Genomic DNA, 15,213 nt, shown 5'->3' with positions numbered 1-15,213 from the left:
TACATTTTGCAGTAGCCAGGAGCTGGCATGGCCAGGACAGGAGTTTTTTCTTCACCACCTCATATCATTGTCAGCAGTTGGGGAAAGGAAGGCTCTTAGATGAGAAGGGGTTCCTTCAGGTCCAGCAAGTCTGGCAGAAAGAGCCATCTGGTACTGTCTATTATCATCTGGCTTTTTTTCCATGTGAATTGTTTCTTTTTATATGCCCTCTGTCATTAATACTGTTTCTGTTACTGATCTTATTCTTATCTCATTTGTTTACAGTAAATTGTTCTTATTTCAAACCATGATCTTTTGAGCCTCCAGTTCTTTTCTTCCCACACACAAGAGGGAAGGGGGATGGGGTAGCAAGTGGCAGTATGGTTTTATTGAGAACACTAAATTGGACTAAATTTCCCAAATCACAACACTGTGAAATTTGCTTGACTTAGTATTCTCTTTTTTTTTTTTTTTTTTTAAATTTTTGGAAGAATGTTATTCTCAGTGTCTTACATGAAAAATATACCTCTCATACGTTGCCAGTGTTTTTTCTAAACTAGGGAAAGAGGGTTGAAGTAATAATACAGCTGAAGTAGAACAGTTTGACAAAAAAAAAAATATATAGATGGCCCAAGGCAGTAATTATATTTCATTTAATAGACTGAGAGTGAATTAACAGACCTGGAGCACTGACTAGAGTGAGAATTAGAAATTTAATTTGAATAAAAGCTGCATGGAGAAAGCCTACTGATAAATTAGGCAATACATTGTTTGATATAAAAGTACACTAGTTTCAAAGCATTCTACTGAAACGCTTTAATGAAGGTGTGCAGACATTTTTCTATATTATGGTGGTCCTACATGTAGTCCTTCTTAAAAACTAAAGTAGGCCTTTAGTCACTACTAATATTTTTTAATTAGGTATTTTTGTCCTATATAACACAGCACATTTTAAATCTATAATGCCTAACAGATTCATCAGTGATTAATGCTACAAACCTAAATAAAAGCAGAAGAATAAGAGGACTATGTTTCCCATGTACTTTCACAGGCTGTGTTTTCTCAGATTATTTTACCAAGGCAGTAGTCAAAGCGTCAGATCTAGGTGCAAATTTGAAATTTACTATTTTGTACAGTTTAAACTTCTGGCTTCAAATCTATTCTGAGGGGAATAGCCAGGAAGGAAAAATTTCGGGTTCACTTTTCTGAAAGTCTATCAGTAAGCAATACAGTAATAAGAAAAAAAATTTGGAAGTGTAATTAGTAGTATTTTTTTTGTTCCAAATAAAAGAGAATACTGTTATGATGTGTAAGTACTCAGGATTCTCTGAAAGGGACAAGCTTTTTGCTTGTTAATTTTAATCCAGAGGTTTTTTATTTAGTCTCTTACAAAATAGTGTGTAAACAGGAAAAGAATCCACAACTTTGCAGTCAACAACTACTGACATTAACTTTAAACTGAAGAAGCTACTACTCAGATAACATTCTGAGACCAGCTGTGCACATTGTGTGATTCACTGCTTCATTGGTCCATTTTATTGAGAAAAATTAGTGGAAGAGTTTAGATAAGGCAGAGAGTAAGCAGGAGGCCATCACCCTGCTACTAAAAAAGTGCTCTGAACCACAGAAATGTGGAGATCTTGGTAATCTTGAACATGGACAGCATTTTCCAATCCTGCTTCATTTTGTTCTTACACAATTGCTTATATGCTTTGAGAAAACAAATCAGAATCACACTTTTATAGCAGCTGACTGTCTAAGCAAGAATTTCTGAAAAGGAAGAAACTGGTGGAAGTAAAACATCTGAATTTTGTTTATTGCTAATTTTTCTATCACAGTCTCTGAAGTAGAAAGTGCAAATGCAACTTTTTTGTTTTTTCCTGTAGATCTTAACAATAGCCTGTATATAACAGAAGGGATATCCAAAGAAATAACAGATCTACAAAAATTGTTTTTGTTGATGATTCTTGTGATGGTAATAACAAAATCAAACTATTATCTACAAAGACACAAATTCCATGAAATTCAAATTAATTGTATTTTTCAAAACCCTTCATTATAGTTCTGGGAAGAACTGACTTCTTAATGTAAGAAAATGATAAAAAAAGAAAAAGTAGTGAGGGAATATGAAATTGGCTAATGAGGTATTTAAATAAGGTGCCCAAGTTTGAAGGCTGGTCTTCCCTTGCAAAATTTGTGTTTAAGTCTTTCTCTAATGCTTATGGAGGGACCACAGGAAGACTAACCTCTTAAGTAATATACACAGTAGAAGTAATAAACAATTTAAACTCCCGAGTAACAATAGTAATAACAAGAAGAATTCAATAGTGGAAAAGTATTATGCCGAAATAAAAAACAGCTTTATTAACATATGAGTTTTAATTCAAACTATACTATTTATTAATTATATAATAAGGGTTCTAGATTTAATGGCAGTCACTTTGAAAAAACTGTTTCTTCAATCACCTCTTAGCTAGTTTAGAGTTACTAATTAAAAGTACAACATCTTTCTGCATATAATAATCTTTTATCATCCTACTAGTAAATGTTAATTTTTAGATCAGATGATTAATCATTTCATTCATTTGAAACAAATTATCACTTCAATTTACTGAATCATATGGATGAAATTAATATTTGAGTAATTATTTTTGTTTTTATTGGTAGGCAAACCCAAAAGAACTCCCAGTGGAACACTTAAAAAAAAAAGAAAAAAAAAAGAAAACATTGAAATAATCAAAAAATATATAAAGGAAACATTTGAAAGGAAAAAGTGAAAATATTCCAGCCATTTGATAGCAGTAAGTACGAGAAACAGGACTTCATCAGTATTATCCTTATAGTAAACAGAACCACTTATCAGTCGCCAGTCTGGCAACAGATGTGCTGCCAGTCTGCCTGAGTCTATAATTGAAATGTGAAGTCAAAACAGGGAGGGTTTCAAGACCTAAATGAGAAACTTTTTGTTTTTGAAGAAAGCAAATCTTGCATAACAATCAGCTTGTCATTTCAAAATCCACAGTCCTTTATAGAAAATGGAAATGGGAGAAAGGAGGATGAGAACAGGAGGAACAGATGGCTTGGAGAAATAAAAGTTTGACTTGGTGGTTCAATAATGAGAAAGCTTATAAAACACAGATTTTTGAGAAGCCTATTTCTGATCGTCTATTATAATTCCTAAACAGTTCAAGAGGGTGTTTACCATTACATGTATTTTAAAATGACAGTTCTCTCCAGGCCTCAAGTATTAAAGCAAGAAACAGAGAATTCCATCCAATGTTACATTTAATACATAGACTTTTGGAGTGGAATTTGAGGTCTGATAGTCACAAGATAACCACATTGCTCTGACATCATCCCAAACATTTACAAAACCTGGACAGATGTGCAACAGGTGCTTTATCAGAGCAGTGCTTTTGCATAGGTCTCACCCTATGTCAATAACAAAGTTTGTATTTGCCTTTTTCATCTCATACAACTCTCATATAATCAGTTGGAGCTGGGCACATCTCATTGGCCAAGTGCTGGTTTCAGGGAGGCTTTGCCCCTTCAGAAAATATAGGTGTATGTATATGAATTCATTTATATCTATGTATCCATACATTTATATATATATACACTACTTCTCCTACTCTTCCCAATCCTTCTTTCGCTATTCATCCCTTGTAATCATCAAATTATGTGGTCCTCCTCCAGTTTCCTGCCTTACTGACATACTTTAAGTACCACCTAAGAAACAATGGGACTGTCATCCTTCAATTGTTTCCATGATGGCCTCCAAAACCAGAAATCTTCACTAAGTAACAACTCAAAGCAATTTCCTCTCACCAAATAGCCATATTTTGTCAGTCTTTTAACAACTTGCCAAAATACAATTCAAGTTTTAAACTCTTTATAAGAGATGGCATATTTTTTTGCCACAAAATATGTGCAACTACCAAGTTTGTTTTTTTCCCCCCTTAGAGAATTTATTCACATTTTCCTGAAATTCACTCATGTTATCAGAGCAGATGCAATTCATCTCTGTCTAGAAATTTTCTTTTGAACGCATTATAAATAAACAACTGGATACAAACAGTAAATGGCTAACGCCTCCTTCCCCTTATTTTTTAATAAAACTGATTGTTCAGGGAATCTGTTTTTAAGCATGTGGAATAATCAGCCAATTCTGCAGTCAGGAATACATATGTAAGAAACACAAAGTAAAATATAGTGGAGATGCAAAAACCTTTCTAAACAGAGGAAATTCAATAGACATCACCAAGAAAAATACAGAATCTTTGAAGTTTGTATCTGTGTATATGTGGTGAACACAAATATTTGAGTCAATACAGATAATCTCGCTTGAGAGAGAAAGCTTATATCCAAAGGATTATAACAGAGGAGTAAGAAATATGGATTACACATATGTAAACAGGGCGTAACAGAGAACCATTCTACAAGCAGATGTTTTGGAAAAGAAATTTTTGCAGTTCCTTGATCCTAGTTTGATCCTAATGATCTCCTTCCCTGAAATATATCAGAATATTTCAGAATAGAAACTTGGCCATGGTCACACTGACTTCTCATGATATCTCTGTCCAAGTCTCTCTATCTCTTTTTGCCAACAAGTGGAACATGTATCAGGGAGAAGGCATTTCTGCAGTTGTTCTGTTAGGATGATTTTCCTATTGATTTTTGGAGCTACAAAACAGGAAAATGCAGTGGAGGGGGAGAAACATAGCAAAAACCCCCAAACCACTAAAACCAGAAAACCCCAAACTCCAATAGAAAGAAAGGCCCAATCCCCACAGCTGGCCAGGCTTGACAACTGAGAAAGCAGCTTTTTTGCTCATGCAGAGATTAACAGTAAAAATTAAACCTTCAATATTAATATAATTTTATGATAAGATGACCCAACAAATGGACATGCGAGATTTTTCTATCATCCTTCCAAAGCACTTCACTCTTGTCCTAAGAAGTAAATCCAGCAGAAAACAGAATTGTTCAGAAAATATGACACCATTCAGTCTCCTCCTTGGGACAGTAACATGTGTTGAAAAGCTTGTAAGAGATGATTGCAACGTAGTCTTCCCTCCAATATTTGGAATGACCAGAAACCCAGACTAATTTCAGCTATTTTAATAATAGGCTTTTCTGTGAACAAGATTTGATGATTAAATATTTGGAGCAGCTGGAGTCACACTACTTAGAAAATAAAAAAGTAAAAATAAATAATAAAAAAGATCTTTAGAAATCTTTCATCAATTCAATCACATTGCAGTCAAATTACTTTACTTATTGGAGAACTGTGAATTTCTTTGAAGATCACAGATGTGGTCTTATCATTCGACTTTGGGCTTAAACCAATAAAAAGACAGCTCTACTGGTGCCATATGTTTATAGTCAAACTCAATAGCTTAAGCTATTTTGTAGTCTGTATTTAATTGGTCATTATTATATTCAAACACATCATTAATATATGAGCCAAAACTAATCATTTTTATTGAAAAAATCTAAAAACAGCACTGATAATGTGACTTCAAATCATATGAAGCAACTAAATTCTTTAAATTCCATTTCAAAAATACATTGAATAGTCTGAGGTCCATTAAATGTCACCCTATGGTGACTTCTTTATTGGCATCTGCTCATTTGGCAAGCACGTTAAGCACTGAACCAATGAATGAAATACTCCCCAGCTGTGAGTTTGAGTACATAAAACCATCTAGTTCTTCCTCTCAGAACATAGGAGATTCATAGTTAAGTGGAAAGTGATGTGAAATGACCTTCTGGTACTTCTGTAATTTACATCATTACAATCTCAATTATACAAACTTCTCCTTGAATTAGAAAAGCAAACCAGAAGTTAATAGTTAGACAACTAATGCTCACTTCTGTTAAAAAAATATTCGACTGCAAGCTTCAGCTATTCTATGGAAACCTGTAGCACAGTAATCCATGTATACTTGAAATTATGATAAAAACCAAATTCACTATCTACCAAGTGTGTTTGAAATAAAATATTTTGCTACTGGACTTATAATATTTAAATAAAAGTATTTAGTATTATTGCTCTGTGTTTGAAATACAATGAAAATTAAAAATATTTGGCACAACCTTGTTAAAAGTAGCAAAATATTCTTCAAAGGAATAAATTCTTACATTAAATAACAATTTCATAGTTTGTATATAAAACTGAAATTCTTATACTATAACATTTTTATACCAAATTCTAAAAATATTTATATTTTAAATAGCCCTTTTAGGTACATATATTATATATTTTGGAGAAGAGAATACTTTATGTTCACTAAAGTCCCTCCCAAGAAACAAAAATTATTTCCAGCATATAATCAATCCTGCCATTCATTTTCCTTTTTCAGGTGGAAACATAAATCCATTAGGTATTCATTCTGAATACAAGGTATAGGCCATGGCTTCTGGTATCTGTAGATAAACTAACATAATGCAGTCCATCACCTGAAATTCTTCTTGTGTCCAACAACACTTCAAGAAGGAGAGAAGTTATTGTCAAATATACACTTAATAATAAGACACACATTTTGTCCACCTCCATCATTAGGTTTAAAACATTTGAGGGTGAGATATCATTAAGAATATCTGGAATTTGAATCATCCAATCTCAAGCCACTAAATGGTTGCTCACTGAAACATCTGAAATTGCCTGCTTTTCCACATATGCAAAAGATAAAATCATGAAGTTATGTGTGTACAGTGTGGTTGCAGGATGGATGGAGATCACATACACAGCAATGTTCTCTAATTAATTTAATCCATGGTAGCTGCCAAAATAAATATGATAAAATAAGGCTGTGATGTTTCCTTTACATTGCAAATAAATAGCTAAAACAAGAGTAAATGTATTCCAGGATAGGATTCAATTACTTGTATACACACTTATTTGCTTTACATGCAAGCCTAAAATGTATGTGTGTGTAAATCTGCAATGTTTAAGGGTAGTACTTGAAGACTAGGTACATTCACAGATTTAGATCATCTCCATTTGGATTATACAGATGAAAACACAAATCCTGTCACTGTATCTGACTCCAAAAGTGTAGAATTTACATTTATGGATGAAGAATTTTTTTTCATTAAGATTTTCATGTCCATTTAGTATGTAGAAGATAGACTTCTCAGCTTTTTATATCTGGCTTAACACCAGCACATTCTTTTCTTCCTAAATTTCATAGAATTCAATGAGTCAGATTCTACCCATATTTATTGTATTCATTATATAGCTATATAATCTTCTTACTTTAAAGAAGAAATGAACCATGCCTTTGCATGGTTAATTTTATGCATTGAAAATTTTAGAAAAATTGTTCATTTATCTGATTTAATCAAAATAATAATGGAAAATAAATTCATACTCAGTCATTCAATGCACAGAGTGAACATTGAGAATATTCAATTTCTATTGTGGTAGGAGGTGCATTAATTTGTTTCAAGCACAATGCACACAACCTACATATTTTTCTGACTCTAAGAAACCTGACTCCATGCTTAACTGTCTTCAGTGCTCTTCATTAACTCTCAAAATTAAGTTTAAAAAATAGTCAAATGAAAAGACATAGACCTATGACTTCAAGTCTATTCAGAGGATGTTCAAATAAAAACAATATTCTGGCAATGAGTTAAATTAACATAAAGCAGTGTTTATACCAATGTTGTGAATGTTTCCATACTGAAACATTTGTTTTCATTCATTCATTAAAAATAATTACTTCAGCAATTGTAATTAAATATTAAATATAAATATTACCTTCATTAAGCTTTTTTCTCTGGGATTAAAACTACTTCTGTGTCTGCCTGATATTCATTGCACAATGATCTCTCACATTAGACAGGGATTCTAAAGTCTTTCATAGATGAAACTCTTGCTTATGTACTTTTGAATGAGGCTTAAATAGCTAACTGCAGAAAACTGAAGAAAAGGACTTGCCATAACTTTTTAATGCTGAGCTCTTGAAGTTCAGTTTCAAGAATTTAATATGAATCATTCTAATGCTCTCAGATCCTAGTACAAGATCCTTTGAAAATATTGCAGCAACAGAATGATTTTAAGAGAAATGACAACACGGCAACAGAGTAAAAAGAATGCCAGGAAAAAAGGATGAGGTGTGAATTTTCTATCAAATATTGGTATTACTTATACAGGAGGTACTTCTTCCTATTGTTAACAATAAATACTTGTATGTACATCCTCAGTATTCCATGATATTCATGCTATCCTTTAGAAAACTGAGAAAACACACCAGAAAATGGAATTACTCAACTAAATAGAATTTAATTAAATTTCTGGATTAAGTGATACAAATTTTTAAAATATTTTTAGTTCTTACATGAAGTTCCTTGTGATAGTCAGTTTTTATGTTTTTATACAAAAAAAGTTGTGGAAAAAATACAAAAAAAAAAAATAGAATATTTTCTTACTTAAAAAAATAGTTTTAGGGTTACATTAAAAAAAGTGTTAATAAATTAATGTTCCTTTTCTCAGAAGTCATTTTGATTTGAAGTCATTCTCCTTTTGGGAGGGAAAGGTGAGCTGAATTAGTTTTTATAAAAGACAGGGTACAAGCTGAATCACTGTCTCTTTCCTCTGAAATTACTGTCCTGGACCTTTATACAGCTGGACACTCAAGTAATTGGAGCAGTCTTTGTGGTTTCGCTCCATCTTGTTGACAAGTAATCAATTGTTTGAACAGTGCAGTCTCACAGACTTTGATGTGGTTGCTTGTATAAAAAGAGGGTAGAAGAAGAATCAGATTCCTGCCTGTGGTTGTATTCTAATATTTTAGATCATATTCTTTCATTTCTATCTCCCCTTCAGTAAAGTATTACTTAATTCAATAATTGTTTTGCTTATGTTTAAAAATATTGACACTAGCTATTTAGCCAGACATTCCCATCCATTTTTACTTAAGATGGAGAGTTAAACCCTCCACATTTTAAAAATGTCAGTCCATATACATCTGCCACATTTCTTAAATTATATTAAGATGTGCACAGCAATGATGATGGATTCAAGTTATTAAAACAAATGTTTTACTGTAATTCAGCTAAGTATTATCATAAATACAATTTGGTTCTCATTTCCTCTTGATGTGAGGTTGGCACATTCTGCTCCTTATGATCTCTCCTTGCTCATATTTTTCTTTCCAAATGTAAATTGAGTTTGTAATCGAATCAAATAGTACTGAATAGCTTTACTGTGACATGACCATTCAGGTGTCTAACAACTGTAAATGCAGTGAGCTAACAGAGAACATGTGGTTGACACCATTGTTTGCTCAACGTATATTGTCAATGGAAGAATAAAATCTATAGCTTTACCTTCCAGTAATTGCCAAAAACATATTCTTTCAAGGATATTATTAATAATAATAACAATAATCCCAAAGTTCAGCTGTTCAGTTCTACTTCTAATATGGAATAACTGAGGTCTCCCTCCTAGAAATGTAAAACAAGACATAAGCGAACACTGAAAAAGGCATAAATGTGTCTGTGAATATAAACCAGTTATTCAGGAATTGAAGAGAATAGTGGAATTGAATTTCCCTATTTACAGTAAGCAAACTGGATCTACCTTCATTGTTATAATTCTAAGAAGTCTTGTCCCAAAATATCATTCTTATCAATAAAATTCTTGCATTTTTTTAATATTATATTTTCCTGTCAATGTAAAGCGAATGTTTCCATTGAAACAATACATTTTCCTAATTAATGTTTTAGTTTCTAGGTAGGAAAAGATAGTTCTAATTTAAATTTCATAATTCTTGATGGCAACTGGGAAAATATATTTATTTTCTGATAGCATAGCTCAAAGCCACCCTTACATATCTTACTGTGTAGGTTCAATCTATCTTTTTTGCTCTAACAAAAAAAATCAAGCCATTTTCTGAGGCCAGATGATTTAAAATCTATTTTACTGTTAAGAAAATTAATTCAAAAAAGTCTAGATGACACCATTATACACAGCAGAGCAGACAAATTAGGTCATGGCCGTCCGGGAAAAAAAATAAAATCTCAAACATCTGCATTTTAATTGTAACCAAAGCTGTATTTGAGGATTGAACAATTAACAATCATTACACCCCTTTAAAATATCAGTGGTAGAGTGTCAAAGAAGCTGAGTCTTCCATGTTAAAAAAGATTTTGCCTGTGGCACACTGTGTGCTTTTGTGAATCATTTATCTTGCAGCTTAAACCTGTCATGGTATGAAATATTGCAACTGTGATTCTGCATGACAGAATAATGAAACACTGGGAAAAAGTCCACATTGAAATGACTTTTCCACAAAATTTTTGACTTGAGAACCTGAGAAGCTGCAGATGAAATAGGTTTTCTTTTCAGTCCATCAAAAACTAATCCAGGCCAATGAGTTCCCTTCTACACACTGAATATGTTATTACATTGTTTGTGGGTTTTGTCTATATTGACCAAGTTTTCACTTTTTTTTCTCTGTTCTTTGTTATAAATTCTCATATACTGTATTGGATGCCAAAAACAGTTCTTGAAGAGTTTCCATTCAGCAAATATTTGATTGCTGTATTTCACGTTGAAAGCTGGAGCCACAGAGAAGATGACAGTTTTGTTGTTGCTGTTTTCTTTAGGAAAATTCTATTATCTCATGTCAGCAGCTTTGCTGGAGTACCCCTTCATTCTCAAAAAGGTTATCTTGACTCTTTTTTGTTGTGAATAATCTCTGCCAAATCTACATGATGTGATGCATACTACCACGTGAATTGAATAGGAAATCTGCTGTCTTTTTCCATGAAGGCCAGATTTTTTTGTGACCATCTTGTCAGTGAGTGATCTCTACATACCAAGAATTGCAAGTGGAGACTCTTAATGCAGTATCTTTTATCAGTACCCAAAACAACAATTAAAGGAAAAAAGTTGCTACTTACTAAAATTGATCTGAAAGACCTCAGCATTGCAGTTTTATGGCTATTCTTCTCTGAAACTGTACTTAAACAAATTTTGATGAGTTAGAGGTAAAAGCTATTAGATAAAACACATTCATTACTCATACTATAAAATTTCTGACCGAGACAAATAATTACATCAAATGTAAAAAAACTTAAGTTAAATCAATTGCCAAAATTGCTTTGCCTTTCTTAATGGATTTTACTGGAATAATTTAACTAATGATAGATTATAGAAAGAGCCCAGGTCAGGAAAAAATATATATTAATAAGTTACAAAAAAATTGTACACTGGTGTACAATTCAAAGAAAGATTCAGATTTTAAAATGTGAGCTTCTGGATGTGAGGAATTCTGCTTCCTATTACTGTGTGAGTATCATTGGAAAAAAACAGCTAAAATGGAAAAATCTGTTTGGGCACTTGTTTCAATGTGTCATGTCATCCTCATTTTGAGTGGTTTCTACCAGATATAATTTTTACCATTCTTTTCCAACACACTTTTGTTTTCTGCATGCACAAAAGTGGATCAAATATGATCCATGATATATTCTACAGGTACCTGAACTAATTGTCAAAATACACTGTTTAAATACAAGAAAAAATGTAAAGGTTTACCCTTTACATTTGTCTGTCCAAGGTAGGACAGACAAAAAGTTTGGATGTTCTATCATATTTATATCCCACAATGTGTCACTGAATCCTTGTATGCTAAGGTTAAGCATATCTAAACCTTTCTTATTATATCAGCATTTTTTTGTCTAATTACTGTGAAATGGTCAAAAAGAATTCCTTAATACTGTTACTATCATGATTAGTGTGTAAGTAAACCAGTATTTCTCAAATTATCCCAAATAACCATGCAGAGCAGTGGGACTTTTCTCCATGTGTTGTTTTGGAAAATCTGGCTTTATTTCTGGAAATCAGAAAACTACATTTCAACCAAGAATGTCAAAAATATGAAGTAAAAAGAATTAACATTTTAATCTTATATTGTAGCAGTTATAAGGATTTACGTGTTGATGTCTGTTTCATAAACTAAGTATCACTATACTGATATTAAATCAGTAACTTCAGATTTGATGAAAATTGGAGGATATAAACTTTAAAGTTTATCTAGAAACAATATGCTGTATCAAAAGCACATGCTTATAATAGCTAGAAATAAACCAAAAATTGTTCAAATGTTTTTACTTTTTTCTTAATATTTTTGGAATAAGGAGAGATAGGCATGACTTAGGAGACCATGCTTTAAAAAGAATATTTATTTTGTAGCAGTCTATGCACCTCTACACTATACACAAGAACAAGCTAATTGGATATTAAGGGAGTTCAGACATCATGAGTGTGGCAGATGGACACAAAGCAGCTGAAGCACTGTCTTTAACTTGGCTAAGAGGTTTGCAGAATCAACAAGAAGGAAGGTTAAAAAATACCCATCCTCATCCCCAGGCATCTGTAATTTGACAAACTGAAATGTGAGCTCTGGGTCAGAATGAAGTCCTGCTTATCCAAGCATAAATCTAAAGCATGGATATTTAAAGCTTAAAGGATACTCAGTATGTGGCACGCTGCTTACCAAGAAGTCAAAGTAAATGAAAAACCATCAGCTGTTATCATAGACCTTTAATAATAAAGTGAGGTAAAGTAATTCATAAATCCAGGGAAATAAAACTGTCTTTGTATGGGACAGAAGACACCATTAAAATATTCATTTAGTCAAAAGAAAAAATGTTAGTATGGAAATGCAGTTTTGGTGGAGGTTCAGAGAATCTACAAGACCCAAGCAGACACATGTTGCTCTAATTTCATTTGTCAATAAGGACTATGGCATTGCCACACAGTGCAGAGAAGCCAAGGGCTAAAAGAGACAGATAATTATGTGGATGCTAGCTTTGGAGCAGGCTGCAGGCCCATGGCCTCTCAGTCCTGCCTGAGAAGGTAGCCTGGGAAATTCATAGGAGGATTTCAAAACAATCCTCAGAGACAGAAAACAACTGCCAGGTGCTGTTTGTCTGTCCTCTTGTTTTCCTTGCAGGAGAAAGTCAGGGGGGTGTTGTGCCCCACTGACCAATGATGGTGATGTAGCACTTTGCTAACCAGTAAGAGTTTCCTTTCTGTATTTTCCACGTATCTGTCTATAAGACAAGCCTAAAACAATAAACTACAGAGATTCTCCTGTTGTGACTCCTAGAGAGTCTATGTTGTTCTTTATCACCGTTCCCAATCAGAACGACATAATTAAGATAAACATTGCTTCCCCTGCTTATATGGACTTACTGGAGGTATGCTTCACTTTCTAGAGCACAGGCACATGATCTGGGGTGAAAAGAAACCTGAAGTGGTACCACTCACATATTTAGTTAGCATCACAGTAGTATCCTAAGTCACATGCTAGCAATCACAGCAAGACAAAAATACTGAACAATTTTGAGAAAATAATTTACTATAAAATGATAAAAGTGTTAATATTAAAACAGCTTATTCACATTTATAAACTAATGTAAAAGCAACCATACAAATTATCCAGAATTGTTAAAAGTATCCAAGCAACAAAACAATATGAATGAGACCACACCTACTTACCAAATTCCTTAGGAACAGTGATAGCGTAAATACAGTTGTGACCAACACTGTAATTCTTGGGGTAGTTTGGTGATAACACAGTCCCTTCAGAACCTGTTGATCGGCTTCCACAGGGTGCTAGAAAGTGAAGATAATCAGATTTAAAAAATGTAATATTTAAAAAATCAGCTTAAATTGTGTTACGAAGTAGAGAGACACAGAGTCCCCAGGCAGGTGCATTTGTTGTATGCTGGTATATGATATTACAGGAAATTCTATTACACTTCTACACTGGATTAAATTTGTACATCCTGTGACATACCGAATATATGCAATTTTCTCATATATCAAATGAGAATTGATGGCGCTCTGCAGTTTTCCAGATCAATTATTTTTTCTATACAATTTATACACCATCTTAATAAAAATAACGATGTGCTTTATATGCAGTATGTTATTATTTACAGCATACAAAACTATTATTCATTCATACGATGCTTTATACTATAAGAGCATAGATTATACAGCCCTTCTGCACAGTAGTAAATTCTTAGTCATGCCAATATACTCATCATACAAAATAATGTCTACAACTATTGAAATAAGAAAGTCATGATTTCTTGACTAAACATGATGTACCACTTACTTATATCTCAATTATTTATAACTTTATATATATAAAGTTATGAGCACATGCTTTTCTTTAATACAGAAAAATCATGTTTATGCTACCACAGCCATAATACTTGATGAAATGGAAGATAGATACAAATGGTTTTTACCACAATAATGTATTTTTCTAAGGTTTATACTAAAACCTAATATTTGGAATTATTCAAAAATGTCAAGCAAGAAACAGTGTTATTTCTCTTTTTTCATCAGATGTACAGGTGCATATATATGAAACATTGTTTGTTCAATGTTAGTGGTTTCCTGTCTATTATCTGCTTATTACACAGACTTAGTAATTTAGGGCTTTAATTTAGATTTAACCCTTATATGTTTTCAAGACTAGCATCTCTTTAGAATAATTTTTCTCTTTTGGACTATAAAACATTTTTAATGATTTTAGTGTTAACTTATCTATTTAATAAATTTATTTCCTGTTAAGACACGAATTTATAAATGAAGCGGTACTCAATATTTCATTTGTTAAAAACGTGTTTTTTGTGGTATTCTCTCAGAACATTAATACTCCACGAATGATATTGAACAAGAAAAAGATGGTTTTATTAATATAATTCCAGATGACTTTTATCTCAGTACCTGCCATACTACATACCAGATATTTATTAGTGTAGCCACAAATCATATATAAAATCAGCTATATTTTAACATTACTTTTAGTTAATTCACTCAAAATGTCTGGTTCAGTATACCATGAAAAGAACACATCCTTAAAATGTAGCAAGTTAAGGCCCCAACACTTTGAGAACAGATTTATGCAATTTGCATTAGCACGGATTCCTTTGAGTATGGTGTAACTTCAGAGTTTGACAGACTGTGTACCTGAAACAGGAGCAGATGGCACCTATTGCTCCAGTTTGCACACACAATTTGGAAATGATTGAATGGATTGGTGTGAAAGTCACAGTATTTGAAATATGTCAACAGAAGGGTCTTTTGCTTGTGCACATGTGTATGCATGTGGCAGATGTGGCACATATCACATTGGAGCTGAGCAAATCCAGCAGGACTCGGATCAGGAAGAGGTCTTGGCGATGCTCAGCCCAGCG

The 15,213-nt window shown here is 32.9% G+C and overlaps 1 protein-coding gene across 3 annotated transcripts in view; it reads right to left on the bottom strand.

The window, feature by feature from the left end:
* The window catches only part of CSMD3 (CUB and Sushi multiple domains 3), a 574,655-nt gene that overhangs the window by 125,455 nt on the left and 433,987 nt on the right, over nucleotides 1-15,213 (bottom strand). For all 3 annotated transcript variants that reach the window (XM_086880080.1, XM_086880087.1, XM_086880091.1), the window contains one exon: nucleotides 13,499-13,615. In XM_086880080.1, coding sequence (XP_086736206.1) covers nucleotides 13,499-13,615 — 117 coding nt within the window. The remainder of the gene's footprint in view (nucleotides 1-13,498; nucleotides 13,616-15,213) is intronic.

The sequence above is a fragment of the Cyanistes caeruleus genome, chromosome 1 (assembly GCF_971803275.1).
Source record: "Cyanistes caeruleus chromosome 1, bCyaCae1.hap1.1, whole genome shotgun sequence".
Classification (NCBI taxonomy): domain Eukaryota; kingdom Metazoa; phylum Chordata; class Aves; order Passeriformes; family Paridae; genus Cyanistes; species Cyanistes caeruleus.
This window is presented reverse-complemented; position numbering and strand designations above follow the sequence as displayed.